Source organism: Pipistrellus kuhlii, unplaced genomic scaffold, assembly GCF_014108245.1.
Source record: "Pipistrellus kuhlii isolate mPipKuh1 unplaced genomic scaffold, mPipKuh1.p scaffold_m20_p_6, whole genome shotgun sequence".
NCBI lineage: Eukaryota > Metazoa > Chordata > Mammalia > Chiroptera > Vespertilionidae > Pipistrellus > Pipistrellus kuhlii.
The window spans coordinates 34,443,312-34,458,653 of NW_023425562.1; the positions used below are offsets into that span (position 1 = coordinate 34,443,312).

Consider the following 15,342-nt stretch of genomic DNA (forward strand, 5'->3'; position numbering starts at 1 on the left):
AGTTTCCAATCCCACTTATACTGTCATGGCAGTGGCTGGGGCAATTTTTTTTTGGGTGGACTGGGGGAAAAAACAAAACACAAGTGCCAGAATACCTGGAAAGAGCTCATTTTGAAGTGTTTTGTTCCCTGAAGCAGGGGAGGGTGTGAACTGCTGCGCCTGGCCTGCTTAGGTTAGCTTCAGCATTCTGGTGCTTTCACAGGTCCCTCTCACTTTATATCTAACCCACCTGATAGCCTGACAGACTCCTAACACAAAACTTTGTTTGTTTGAAGGGATCTGTGGGAGTCAGAGGAGGCGGGTGAGCTTAAACCATTCTACCTGGTGCTTTCACTCCCCAGGTCTGAGCCCCTCAGCTTTCCATTTAGGGACAGGAAGTTTTCTAGGGGTCCCCTTAGGATCAAGGAGACATTGCCAACCTCGTGTTCCTGTTCAAAAGACATGTTGGAGACTCTAGTGGCCTGCAAGCCAAGGTTCTCTTCCTCCACTGGCCTCTTAAGACTTCAGTCTCAAAATTCCCTCTTCTTCCCCTGCGAGATGGGCTCTGGAGACCATCATCACTGGGTGGGGGTGAAGGCCCCTGCAGGTTTGCTCTTTTGAGTAGAGACTTCAGAGCACAGCACTGCCGCCCTTTTAGCTGCATAGGGCCCTGGCTCTGCAGAGGAGAGAGAGGGGAGAGGAGGGTTCTTCAAAGGATGGGAAGGGGATGGCTGTAGGGGTGTGAGGGTTTTGTCAGTCTGGAGGCTAGCCAGGAATCTGAGAGGATGTGGGAGTCGGGTGGGTGGGGGGGTGCAGCTGCAGTTGGGGCAAGGTCGTGTGGCTCTGCCTGTCCCATGACACATCTTCGTGTGATCTCCATGTTGTCTCCCAGCATTTCACAGGACCGAGAAAGAGAAGTAGTCCCAAAGACAGAACTGGAGTGTTTAAAGTAACTGGTTCTGTGTGGAAAATCCTTTTAGAGGCAACGAAGCATGATTGCAGGAAAATTAGTATTTTTTCCCCTCTCTTTTTATTTTTTCATTTTAAATTTAGCCTATCCTGCTTTGGCTGGGCAATTTTGCAGATAGAAACAATTAGACCCCTTTATGACAAGTTTTTGGGTTCGGTCAAGGCATATACAAGAAAGCAACCAGTGAATGCATCAATAAGTGGAACAACAAATCCATGTTTCTCTCTCTCTCTTAAAAAAAAAATCAGTAAACTTAGCCTATCCTTTCACTAATATTTTTACTTTCTGCAAAGGACACTGCAAAATTAGAAAAATGTTCTGTAGACACAAAGTATATTTTAAAAAACCAAACAACTAAAAATGGGTGTTTGGGAACACCCAGGTTTTTGCATGCAGTCTGTTAAGAAGGTGGACTTCTGAGCGAGAATAAGCCAGTTGGACGTGGCGGAGGCCAATAACCCCAACTTTGCTTGTCCTCACAGGTGTTCTCTTGCTAGAGAGACCTGGACCTCCCAGCCTCTCTCCTCCTTCCAGCTAAATTCCCCACTTCTCCACTTTGATTTTTTTTTTTTTAAACAAACCATTTCTGGAGGCACTCTTTAATTGACTGGGGGCAAACAAGAGGGCTAAAACCTGAGTGCTGAGCTCTCACAACCTGCCCAGGGGAGGTTTCTGAGAACCTGCTCCATACTTCTCTCCCTGGCTCTGGTAGTGAGTGAGTGAGTGGGTTGTGCTCATGGCTCTTCAGTCCCCAAGCCCAGCCCTCTCGTAAACTCCAGATAACTGTGTTCCGTTCTTAGGGTTCTGGGACTGCACTTGCTGGCTGAACCCTTCTCCCCTGTGTCTGCATTCTCCAGGGACTCTCAAGGCAGCCATGTTAGGAGAGACAATGATGTGTAGGGAGAAATTGATGGAAGGGGCTTCCAGCGCCATCAGAATTTAAATTTTTTTATTTAAAAACATTTTTCTTACTTTAATCAGTTACAGGATTGTAGCTGCTAGGTGAGGAGTGAGGAGAGGTCAGGATAGATGAGATTTTACTCACCTAAAAAGAAGCAAACTTACTAATATTTGTTTAAGTCCACAGTGATCTTTAAGTTTTGTCTTTGGGTCTTCAGAGGACTAAAAAGGTTTACCTGGAGAGTTCCCACTGTCTTCTCCGTATTGTCCCCCTCTTGGGGAAGGCGGCCAGGCACAGGGCTGGGTTCTCCAGGGAATGCCCCACTCCTCTATTGAGGGCCGCTCTGATAGGTAACATTTTAAAGTCAACAACAAAGACAAATACCCTGTTTAACTTCAGTGTCCTTGAAGTCCTGAGCATTTTACTGATTGCCGTAGTCAATGGTGGCTTTTAGGGCAGCGAAGAATAAATCTTTGTGATGTGTTGTAAGTTGCAGTATCCCCATGACAACTTTGAACTCAGGTTATGCAGGATGCTAGTTTCTTTTAAAGTTGTTTCTTGAGGAAGGGGACCTACTTGTTTTGTAGGGTAAATAGTATTAGTGGAATTAAAAAGTATTTTATGCCAAAGACACACGTAAATATCTTCATAACAAATAGTTAATCGTAGAAACGAATGGTAAACTGCACAGGAATGGGGAGGAATAGAAAGGCTCAATATGTATGCGTGCATATAAACATAACCAATGGATACAAGACACCGGGGAGGGGGGCAGGTGAAGGCATATGGGGGGTGGGTAGGGGAGACTAGGGGAGACCAAAAGGGGGGAGAAAGGAGACATATGTACTACTATTTGTAATCTTTCAAACAATAAAAAATAATAGTAATAAAAAAAGAAAGGCTCAATAGCTCACATAGTCTTCAAGTAAAACTCTGAAGTGTAATGTTTATTTACTTTAAAAATTGGTTCAGAAATGATCCTTAAAGAAAGCCAAGTTGGAACATTTGAGCCCTCTAGAATATTAATAACACTAAACTGGCAGTACTTATGGTTTTAAAAAGTCTATTTAATAAAAAGTACTTATTTAATTAATAAGTACTTATCTCATTTTAGATATTTCTTCATTCATATTTAACCAGTTTAGGGTAAGTAATAAATGTTGCAACCATTTATTCTTAAGATTGTTTTAGATAGCAGTTTTAAGTTAGTTACTCTGAAAACTAACCAAGTAAGAATGACATAAACACAATTTAGAAAGATTGCATAAGTTGACATTTCAGTGTAGAAAAAGAGGAAACAATTTTATTTAGCACTGGGATGGTCTTTGTGATTTTTCTGAATCAATAAAATAGCAACCGTTTGTAGAAATTTTGCAGGTAGAAACAATTAGACCATTTTAAAATCTGAATATTTTACTATTTGGTCCTTGTGGCATGAAAACAAAATTTAACACTTACCTCTGCTTATTAATGCTAGTGTATTTTCCCCTGGGGAGATCGGAATCATTTTCTAATTAAGTGGTGTAAGTGCTCGAGAACAGTATTTCTAATTTCACTATAGCCTTTTTTAAAATTATTATTGAGGAAAAGAAAGAGGAGCAGATACAGGAAATACTTTTTAACGGAATCATTTTCTAATTAAATGGTGTAAGTGCTCGAGAACAGTATTTCTAATTTCACTATAGTCTTTTTATTATTATTATTATTGGGGAAAAGAAAGAGGAGCAGATACAGGAAATACTTTTTAACGGAATCATTTTCCAATTAAATGGTATAAGTGCTCGAGAACAGTATTTCTAATTTCACTATAGTCTTTTTATTATTATTATTATTGGGGAAAAGAAAGAGGAGCAGATACAGGAAATACTTTCTAAAAGAAAAAAGGAAGATGAAAGGAGTAAGGCAGACTCCTCCCTGAGTGCGGGGAGCCTGAGGACTGGAGCAGGGGCCAGCGGTCCGGTCGTGTCCAGGTCCCATGCTTGGCTCGGGTTTGGCAAGTGGCACACTGTAATTATGATGGATTTCAGTTTTGAAAAGCTTGTGAACAGCCAGAAAGAAGGGGTCAGGGGACCCAAATCGATCTCCCCACAGCTCATCTCCACCCTGAGGTCCTTGGTGGTGGATGGCAGATGACGCGGGGTGGGCTTCCAGTACCGTCTCCTATTTTCCTAGTGTTTTATGGGCGCGCCCAGGGTGCAGAGAGTGGGAAGCAGGTCGGAGGGACATCACGGGGCCGCAGGGGCTTTGGCTATTACTGAGCAGAAAGGTCCGGGGAGGAAGGCACGGGCGGGGAAGCAGGCCGGGTGTGTTCAGCACCAGCTTCGGGGGGAGCGGGGGAGGAGGGGGCGTTTTCGGGGAGCCTTCTGCACGCGGTCTCACCGCCTTTGGTCTCGCTCTCCCCGCAGACCTGCTGGAGGACCTGCCCGAGAGTCGCGAGTGCGTGAACTGCGGCTCCATCCAGACGCCGCTGTGGCGGCGGGACGGCACCGGCCACTACCTGTGCAACGCCTGCGGCCTCTACAGCAAGATGAACGGCCTCAGCCGGCCCCTCATCAAGCCGCAGAAGCGCGTGGTGAGTGCAGCGCCGCCCCCACCGCCCGCACCGGGCAGGTGCCCGAAGGCCCGGTCCCGTGCGGAGGCCCGGTCCCGCCTGGTCCCAGCGAGGGGCTCCAACGTGTACCCTGCCTTCCCCGTCTGCTAGCGCGGGGCTGGGCTGCTGGAATGCAAACAGCCTTCCCCCCATGTTTAACACAGGGAATGGCATCTTCGGTGAAAGAAAAAAAGAAAGTAGGGTACTATCACTTTTTAAAGCACAAACATATATGGTTACATATCTCTTCATATGTCTGAGAATGCACCAGAAATAATTTTGGGAGGAAACACACAAAATTTGTGATGGCAGTAACCCAGGGAGAGAATGGCCCAGGATTCTGACCCAGAGCAGGTGAAGGAAGATTTTTTTTTTCTCTATTCGTTCTCTGATCTGGTTTGGATTTTATTCTTGAAAAAACCATGATCCTTTACAGTATCTTTCTCCCTCTCCCCCATCCTCCATCCCCTACCCACACCAGAACATGACAACAGTCCCCACACTCCCCTTCTCCCTACTGCCTCATTCCCGGTTTCTTTGATTTTATCCCTTCTACTTCAGCGTCCTTTTTAGCTCTTCCCCTAATGAGACAGGGTTTAGCCACAAATTCCACTCGTCTTTTGGATTGCCCTTGAGTCTGGTGAAAATTTACTTACCCTAACCTTTGTTATTTTGAGATCTGGCTGTTCAGATAACTACACAGAACTTGAGAAACATGCAGTCTGTGTTCTTCTCGAGTTGAGTATTTTCACCAATCTGAATATGTTTTCCTGTGTTTTAATATATGGGAATTCAGATTTTCTTCAGGGATCAATCTCTTGTCATATTTTGTGTATGTGTGTGTGTGTGTGTGTGTGTGTGTGTGTGGTGTGTGTTTTAGGAGAAGGTATTTACCACTGTGGTGATTAGAAAAAAAATAAAGCTTTCATAAGCCCCACTGTAAGGCTAACATTTGTTTAGCCAAGCACCCATACTCCTAATACCTTTCAAAGTAAAATACTTTACAGTTAGATGCCAGACATCTTAAGTATCCAAGTAATTTATTTAATTGTTATACTCTAATTAGCAGGGACAAATGCTACGCATGTTGTTTGTGTTAAACAGATTAGAGTGAAATTGCATCACAATGTAAGTCTGACACCTTAAGGAGAAGCAATTAGTTTTATGGTTGTTTTGTTTTTAATGCATTTAAAATAAAGTGGCCAAGGTTAATTTAATGAGTGTATGCGCCTTAAACTTGTTACAAACTCCCACAGCTTAAGTTCTTCAAAGGCCATCCGTAACTTCAGTGTCTGACTCCCTACGGTTTTCATTTTTCCTACATGCGTGATATTAAGAAAAAAAGTAATGGCTAGAAAATATTCCAAGAAAATTCTTTGTTTTCATGTGTTAACCTATATATTAACTATGAAATTGATCATTATTTAATTTTTTTTTTGGAAAGGAACATTGAGCTGAAAAATAGCTGAGCTCAGAAAAGTAACATTTTCACCAGATGGAGCAAAAAACAAACAAACAAACAAAAAAACCCAACAAAATGAAAACACACACACACACAACTAGTATAATAGTCGTTTTGGTTCTAAGTTGCCTTATAAATTTAATCTAGTATCATTCATATTTAGATTGTGCCATTTATTTTGTGCTTTTACAAGTAAAAATAACCAGAAAAAAAGTTTTTAACATCTCTGAACCAATTAGTTTCCCTGCTATGTGGCAACTGTGTTGGCAGTAACCAAGGTCAGCCAATACGCTCTATAAATGGGTTATAAATGACTCTGGATTGAAGGGTGTGTCTATCAATTAGTTCTCCTTGTGGGCTTCTTATTTATGGTTTTGATGGGCCTACCTCAGTTATCAGAGGTAGAATGTTCAACCCAAGTTTGTTTAGCCAGCAGTTACAGAACCAATCACTGAATTTGAACTTGTATTACATTGCAAAATAAGATTTATGGTTAACTTGAATTCCTTGTCAATGATGAACATAACTTTTATACAAGGAACTTTTATAACCCACTCACCTTCATTTCACATGTTTATGAGGACTGGCTTCTCTCATGATCTGCAGTTGACAGTCATAAAGTTCTTTGTTATAATGGCAAATTCTGATAACAAGTTTGCTTCACATTGGCTCAAATTCCACTGGAAACTGTCATAAATGACCTGTTTATAAAAGGGACCTTTCTGTCCCTAGTTTTCTGATCGCGCATTTATGAAATTGTTATCTTTTGACCTGAAAGAAAGAAACCCTAATGTGTAAGGTTTTATATGTTTTCATCATTTTAGCAAAGCAATTTCTCAAATAGTTCTTCTGTCAGCCAAGCTAAGCATATTGATTACAACCAAAAGTCAAATTGATTTTTTTCTTAGCATTGACTTCTTAAAATGTTGTAGTGCTAAGAGGCTTACCAGTGTCTCTTTGTTTTTATAACTTGTCTGTAAAGAGTAATGCTTAAAGTAATACAACAGGATGTGAATTGTAAATGAGAAATTCATTTGTATCTTTTAAATTTGCCACCAAAGGATTTGGAAATCTCTGTCCTTTTTAATCTGAGTTTTCAATACATACTCAATTTTTCCCTTTTTTGGTGCACTTTCCTTTATAACTTCTTTTTAAAAAAATTATTAATTAGTATAGCTCACGTACTCTCTGACCTTCAGTTTGCTTTGTTTCCTGTATTTTTCCTATAGCTTTTTTTTTTCTTCAGAAGTCATGACACCATTTTTTAATTGCCCTATCTAGGTTATTTAAAAACAAATTTAGATTTTTTGCCATTCTAGAGAGGAACTTTATACTGGGTTAAATTCTCATTCTCTATTATCCACACCTAATGTAGGGGAAATGAAGTTCCTTTAAAGATGTTATGAGCATAAAGGGAATGTGGGAACCAGAATGACTGTAATGAAGGGTTGACTTCTGATAATAACATCTAACCCTTTGTGTGAACAAAAGTTCATTATTATACTTTCAGGGTAAATAACATATATTAGTATCATTGTATCGAAGGCAGTGCCAGCATTAGAACAATGCCATAAAATTTGTTTATCTTTTGCAAAAATGAAAAATTCAGGCAGCATTTGCTCATGATAATTATGGAATCTATTAAAAATATACTTCTTTACAAATATTTTATACATTTTCCAAAATCCTTTTCTGTTAATAGGTAGGTTCTTCCAAAGTTTCTGATTTGTTCCTCTGCACAAATCTTGTTAAAGATGAGCTGATAATCTTCAGTTTTTATGTGAAGTGTAGACTGCTCAAAGAAAGCCCCTTAACATATTGGCAGGCAGTTACGGTTGCATTTCAGAATCCTTATATCAGACCTCTGACTACCGTAGGTGCAGTTATTGGCCAGCGTTATGACCATGTTTTGGTTATTCTGTAATCTACACTAATATTCCAGAACAAATTAAATGTATATGTGGAATCGAGCACACTGTAAAACTTAAGTTTCTTGGTCCAGGAAGGTCAGTCTAATTACATTTAAGTTTGTTTTTTTTTCTCTCTCTCTCAAGGGACCTCTTATTTTTAATAACCAGGTTCATGTTTGTTGATGACAGGGACATGATACATTGACGTATGTACATAACATATACATAAAAATCACTTACAACTGTACGCTTATTTTCTTGTGCTTTCTCTAGCCTTCTTCCCGGAGGCTTGGCTTGTCCTGTGCCAACTGTCACACCACAACCACCACTTTGTGGCGCAGAAATGCCGAGGGCGAACCTGTGTGCAATGCTTGTGGACTCTACATGAAACTCCATGGGGTGCGCCACGTATTCTGCTCTTATGTATATGTGTTTGTTTAGTATCGTTTGTACATGGTTTCAGTTAAGAAAAAAGTCAGCAAAGAAGAAGAGGGTGAAAGTGAAAATTTGATTGTCTATATGCATGCTAATGATGACATGTTAAACTATTATCTTAAATAGCAGTAAGAAACAAAAAATGCTGTCAATTAAACTGCCACACATTTGTTGTTAGACATTGCAGTATTAGGAATACTGAAATGTGAAAAATGTATATTTTAGAATTGATAAAATGGTAGTAGCCCTTTAAAAAAAAAACTGCAAAAAAGAAAAACATGGAACTAACTAGAAATGCATAACTAGTTTACATTAACTTAATTCTTGAATGCAATAAAATATATTTATATAAAGGAATAATCTACATATTTGAAAGTTATAGTTAGAAAGATTCTATAGTTCATTTTAAGGACACCACAAAATATTATAAATATATCTCTTAAAAAGGAAAATAATCTTCTATATGTAGAAGGAAGAGAATACATGAGTTATATGGAATGAAAATTTTCAGTGGTTTTACTCTGAAATTGAAGTTGTTTAAAACAGTAAACATTAATTGAAGGAATAATACCTTGGCAAATCACCTCATTTCCCCTGCAGGAATCTGCATTTGATGGGATCTTGTGCAGTTGTAATCTATTGGGGGGGAAATATAAATGGTATTGAAATTTATGCCAAATTCTTTTAAATGAGGGCCTTCAGGGCTGACTGTTGGTTCTTTGGCTGAAGCTTGGGTTTTCTTCAATATACTATTAACTGTATGGCCCATGTGAAAATTTTTTTAGGTGCCCCGACCGCTTGCTATGAAAAAAGAGGGAATTCAAACCAGGAAACGAAAACCCAAGAACATAAATAAGTCAAAGGCTTGCTCTGGTAAATATTAATAAAGTGCTATTTGATTGTTACGTTAAGTATCTGCTAACCTTAACAGTAAAGTATACGTATATTTATGAGGTTAATTTTGATTGTTGCAGGCAATAGTAATAATTCCGTTCCTATGACTCCATCTTCCACCTCTTCTAACTCAGATGATTGCAGCAAAAATACTTCCCCTACAACACAACCAACAGCCTCAGGGGTAAGTGTTAAAATAGTATAGACTCTTCTAAACTAGTGTGTAGCTCTCCAGTGTATTATCTCAAATTTTATCTGATAGTACAATAGTCAACAGTTCAGTTTAGTTAGCTGATACCTAAGAATAATTTATAGAGGAAATTACATTTAAATGTCAACAAAATGACCAACATAAGTACTTTGCAAACCTCTTAATTAAGATCTATATCATATTTTTATGGCTAAATTAAACCAAGTAAAAGCTAGAAGTTTTGGTTTGAAGTCTTCTAGTTGTTTTATCTCCAGGTTTTTGTCTGAGTTGATATGTATTTCTAATGTAGTGGTTTCATATACCCCAGAGCCGATGGCATTTAAATTGCTTTTGTTTATATCAACTCTTGCTTTCAATTTTCTTTTCTCAAACCCTTCCCTTTGCTATTGTCTTTCCCTCCCTCCTTTCATTTCTTCTTTTCTTCCTATCTATCTAAAACATAGCTCATCATAATGTGTCAGAGGCTGCTGTAGTCACTGATCTTTCTTCACCCTATTGTCCCCTTGCTGGGAGGCCTGCCTTCTTTCAATGCACCTTAATCTGATCCAGACTTCTTCCATTCAACCTTGCTATAAACCTGTGAGCCATTTGGTTTGTGAGTGAGGGTCTTTGTCAAGATCACACAAGAGTTTGTTTCTGTAAAGCTTTATTGAAACTCATTTTTTTTTTTCCTCAAGTGAAGAGCATTTTCCCACCTTGGTATTTCCTAAATTTATCTGGAATGCTATTTATTTATTTATGGAATGCTCTTTAAAAACGACGGGGGTCTCACCCATCGGAATCCAGGATAGGCTTGGGCAGTAGGTCCCAGGTGATGGTAGGATTATCCCGAGACTAGGATGACACACCAGCATTAAAAATCTCTATTGACACAAAAATTTTCCTACAATGAATCTTACCCTTTTAGGGTCCATTGAAATACTACAGATCCCTGGGCCCCATCCCCCAAAATTTTCTGAGCCAGAGTCTCTGGGGTGGGCCTTGGGAATGCATGTTTTTGAACAAGCGGCCCAGGTGAAACCGAAGCCCTTGAAGTGTCTTCCCATTGGGTTTTGGGAACCGGGGAGCTGGTTTGTTTCATGGTATGTTTACAGACTTAAAACAAAAGAAAATCTAACGTTTAAAACAAGTTTAAACTGTGCTTAAAATTATATTTATTTCTCTTTGTCCTCTGACCCAAATTCATTTGGCTTTTTTTTTTTTTTTTAAATGAAACAAGAAATTCAATTTGAGATTCACGAGGGAAAAAGCCTTTCATTCCTTTTTTGTTTGTTGCATACAGGTTAAAGGATGTTTCTAGCCTTGACCAAGGTGGACTCTAGGGTATCATGTTTTTATAGAAGGGCTACATGGAGTAATTTTAAAAGATCTAATGTAGTAAGTAGAGCAGTTCCTTGTAGGGAAATAAAAAGGTTGAAATTATTTAAAAACATTTTTTATTATGCCTTAAGTCCTTAAAAGCAATTATGTGGCTAAATGAGGCAAAACAACGTTCTGGTTTTCCAAGGCGTTCTGGAAGCAGCCAGGCTTTTTTGGCCGCGGTCTTTCTTAGCAGAAAGGAGGATTGCTGCCAGCTCCACGTCAGTTGGTGACACAGTCCAGCTTAAACTTGGCAAAGGCCAGATTTGAATGAAAAATGGCAAAGAAGTAGGTATTTGCCAACAATGGGCTTTGGGGACTTGGAACCCTAGTGGGTGGAATCCATATTTTGCTCCTGTGGTTTTGTGATGTGAAATTTCAGAATTGGCTGTGTGCAAGTCCAATCATTTGCCCTCCCAGGGGAGAAAAGGCAGTGACTGGCTCTGGCTCTGGCATGTCTGCAAGAGGAACCTTGGGAGTTCTGCTTTGGTGTCCCAGCATCTGTCACCTGGGACCCAGCACCCCAGAGGTGGCTTGCCAGCCAGTGCCCTTCGGAGGAACACTCAGTTCCCTCCTAGAGGCCAGGAGGCAAGGCAACAGGAGTTTAGAGACAAGGATTTGTGAGCCGTGTAATCCATCCCATAGTGTGATCAGCCGTAGAGACCGGCAGTACAGTATGATCTGCAGTTGGCCTCAGAAATGCTTTGGGACAAACTTGGTGTGTGTGTGTGGATTGACCGCCATCTCCTCCCTTCACCTCAGGGACCCACTCCTGGCCTGGCTCCCCTGGCACTCAACTGTCACCTGGGTTGTGGGTATTTTTTTCTATGGACGGGATCTCACCCTAGATACCTTTTGTGGGGAACGAGGCCTGCTTGGCAGAAGCCAATTTGCTCGCTGTCTTTGGAAACTGTCCCTCTATGAATAATTGTAAACTCCAGTGGTCTCCCAGATTACCACCGAGGAGTGCCAGTGTGTGCCCGTTGGTCCCTTAGCACCTTTCAGAGCCTTCTGGGTGTGCGTGGCCAGTGTGGCAGCAGGGGAGCTGTAAAGAGCACGCCAGAGGAGTAAATCTATGAGCTGCTGGCAGAAGCATTTGTGAAAGGGGTTGTACTGACAAAGATGTATCTCCCCCCCTCCCCCTTTTGATCATGGTTGATGATGTTGGAGGGCGGTCGGTGTTGGTACTGACGACTTATAGGATTTTGTGAAGGACGGTATGTAAGGAAAACGTTATATTCACATAGCAAGGTCGGATCTGGTACGTAGTACATGGCATCTTCATTGGCTCAGCGTTTAATCTTCCTATGAGGATGGATACAGCCCGTTGATCTCCAGTGGCCCCTTGGGCGGAAATTAGGGTTATCCTTCCTTAACAGGGACAAACGGAGCTACAAAACAAAGGACCTTAGGCACACTCCCCATGGAACTGGGGAACTGGGGTCACCTGTTTTCCCACTAAGTTGTAAAGGGCAGCATAACCGCTCCACCTTTCCTTAACGAGGGGGAGTTACAGCACAGATGTCAGGCGCAGCAGCGGTCTTAATCAAAGCTGCTGGTTATTTTCATTCCCGCTGAGAAATCGGCTCTAGATCATCAGTAGACATTCCCAGCTGGCTTCTGTTCAGTGCTGATGCCCCTGCCTGTGGGCATGTGGGGGCACCAGGTCACGAGAAGGCCTGGTTTTGAACTACTAACCTGGCAGGGGCTGAGGATTCTGGAGGAGGTGCTCCTAGTTGTCTGCTGCTAAGCCAGGAGGCTCCAGGGCTCCCTCCCCAGCAGGGCGAAGGTGTGGGCCGGGCTCCATGAGCACAGCACTTGGCACTCTTCCAGGACAAGTGTCAGGAAAACAATTTTTGTGCTGCTCTGAAGCCTCATTTCTTTGACTCTTAGCTTAAGTGCTTGTTGCTTCTTTGTGCTTTAACTAGACCCCTGCCTGGGGAAAATGGAGACATTCCTTCTGATGATCTTCAGGTCAATGAAGGCTGCCTTATGATTCAGTTTCTCTTTGTTGCAGGCTGTGGGTGCAGTGGTGTGTGTGTGTGTGTGTGTGTGTGTGTGGTAGAGGTAGAGAGAGAGTAGTTTGTTCTGTGTGAGATTGGGAAGAACTGCTTCCATGTACCCAGGATTAAAACTGCATCTGTCTTGTTGCTTTGGAATCTTTGTTTGTTAGTAATGTATTAAACTTAATTTTCGAGACAGTTGATTAAATTTTGTGACTTTTAAACTTAAAGATAAATTTCCCCCAAATACTCTTGCATTGTGTCTAAAATAGTCTTAATACTTGTAGTTTTACTGAAAAAAAAAAAAAAGTGTGTTCAGTTGGCATTTATGTTCTGGATTATAAGAATATTTAAATCTTTCATTGATTTCAATTTATTGACTGAGTTATGTTTTATAGGTTTTTTATTCTGGTTATTTAGAAGGGAGATATAGAGTAACATGTTCTATTTCAATAATTCTCAAATAAGATCTAACAGTTTATAAATATTACTATCCTTCCTATGACTTGTAACTAAAATCTATAAAATTATAAGATATTTTATATATACAAGGGTGGGCAAATATAAAAGTTTATAGTTGTAAGTATGTGAAACATAATTTATTTTTGTATTATTCATTTGTATTATGTAAACCTACCTTTGCTCACCCCTGTATAGTTCGTCTCTGTGTATTTTGACATTATATGTTTAATGATGACTTCAATACTGTATCTGCAGTTTTAATACAAATTAAGTAGGCTTTAATTTTTAATAATTCCTTATAGAATTACTTTTAGACAGGCAAAATATGTATGTGTATGTAATATATAAACTTAATAATATATATGTATGTGTGTGTGTGTGTGTATATATATATATATATATATATATATATATATATATATATATGTTAATCCCCAAGTTTTAGTAGGTAAAAGGTATTTCTTAAATTTTCTTTGGGATGGAAAAGATTAATTTGGGAGTGAAATAAGCAATAAGACTTCATGTCTGAGAAAAAGAAATCACTGAACATACAGGATGTGGCAAAAGTAGGTTTTCAGTTGTGAGTAAGTGAAACATTTTATTCTTGTATTTTTAATTATTGTATTATTTTCCTTATGAACAGCTGTGGTCCTACTCTTGCCGCACCCTTTCCTCAAGTCCTTGCTTTACAGTTCCATTTACGGAGCATTGTGCTGTGGGAGGCCCTGTTTGTAATGGAGTAAAACTAGGCCCCTGATCTTAAACTGCTCAGAAGGTGGTGGTAGTGGTGGGGGCAGGCATAGACAGGTCTTACCCCAGGTTAGATTGGGGAGTCTGTTGAATGAGCCACAGAATAAGGTGGTTGATAGAAGGAGTGAGTGGTGAATTCTGACTGCAGAGTTGGAGATGGCTCCACAGTAGAGGAAGTTCCAATTAGTTGGGTAGGATTTTTGTGGGGGAAACAATGGGATAAGAGTTTCCAGGAAGAAGAGGAGCATGGGTATCCGTGATAATTCAGGGATCCTTTTAGGAGCTCAGTGTGGCCAGAGTGCAGGGTGTCTCCAAACGCAGGAGATGAGGCTGGTTAAATAGGTGGGAGGTGGATCTTTGAAAGGACTTCAAATTACTATTAGGTCAGCCATAAGAAGATCCCAGACCACATTCATTTCTAAGGGATGGACTTGCTCTTGAGCCCCACCGCAGTCACTGATGTATTTCTGTCTATGTTGGAGCCCAGCAATTAAAACATTCTTAGCTGGGCGTATTTTGATAATTGATGTAAACAAATGCTGGCATGCTCCTACTTGTACACATTTTACAAGCAGGGTTTCCCCTCACAAACAGTAAGATAAAAAACCTTTCCATGGAGCTGGTGACATGCCCTGACCTCACAGCCCATAATGTTTAGTTTCTTGGTCTCCAGGGCTCCTCAGGGCAAGATGGGTCAGGGTGGCTGCCCCGTGGCTTCTCTGAATAGAATGTGTCAGGCGTGGTGTGTTAGTGATAGGGAGACGTTTCCTCACTTTGCGGTTCGTTGTTGGCGATAACCTTCCACTGAGAGACAGAGGTCTCTAGACTGAGGCAGGGAGCTCATCTCCTGTTCTCACTGGCCTGGTTCTGCGGACTTATTCTTCTGGGATACTCTGTTCCTAGCTAGCCCTGCTTTCTTATTGCAGTCACCCCTTGCTAAGGACATTATTCAATGACCTTGTCAGACAATGTACTTCTGAGCTGTGTGGTGCTAAGACTTGTGCTAGAAGTGGTTTGAAAGAGTTAATGCACCGCAAGTGCTTGTAGCCGACAGGCAGCAGTGGCGATGGTTTAAGGACCGACTCTGTTAGGATATCTGGATGTCTTTATAAGACCTTAAAGGAAGGTGAGGTGTTTTGCAGATTAATATTTTTAAAATCTTTATGTAGATTTTATTTCATGTATTGCTGGTTGCATCTTATGGTAAAAATTGGAAAGCATCGCTTTTGTCAAGCAGCTTCTTTATCAGCAAATTTATGCTCTACTTTTTCTCTAAGTAATTGAATTTACGGTGACATTAGGGTCGGTCGCAAAGTGATAGTTCTTACTATTATTAACTAGTCCTATAATAATTAAATAGCTGAAAGGTCATTTGTACAGTGTGAGCTGCTTTCGCGTAGAGGAACTTGGCTCTGA

At 40.6% G+C, this 15,342-nt stretch overlaps 1 protein-coding gene across 4 annotated transcripts in view; it reads left to right on the forward strand.

Annotated features, from left to right (window-relative positions):
* The window catches only part of GATA6 (GATA binding protein 6), a 30,568-nt gene that overhangs the window by 3,532 nt on the left and 11,694 nt on the right, over positions 1-15,342 (forward strand). For 3 of the 4 annotated variants that reach the window (XM_036418559.2, XM_036418556.2, XM_036418558.1), the window contains exons 3-6: positions 4,256-4,422; positions 8,086-8,211; positions 9,033-9,120; positions 9,222-9,325. In XM_036418559.2, the coding sequence (XP_036274452.1) occupies positions 4,256-4,422; positions 8,086-8,211; positions 9,033-9,120; positions 9,222-9,325 (485 nt within the window). The remainder of the gene's footprint in view (positions 1-4,255; positions 4,423-8,085; positions 8,212-9,032; positions 9,121-9,221; positions 9,326-15,342) is intronic. The other variant, XM_036418560.2, reaches the window with a different exon arrangement.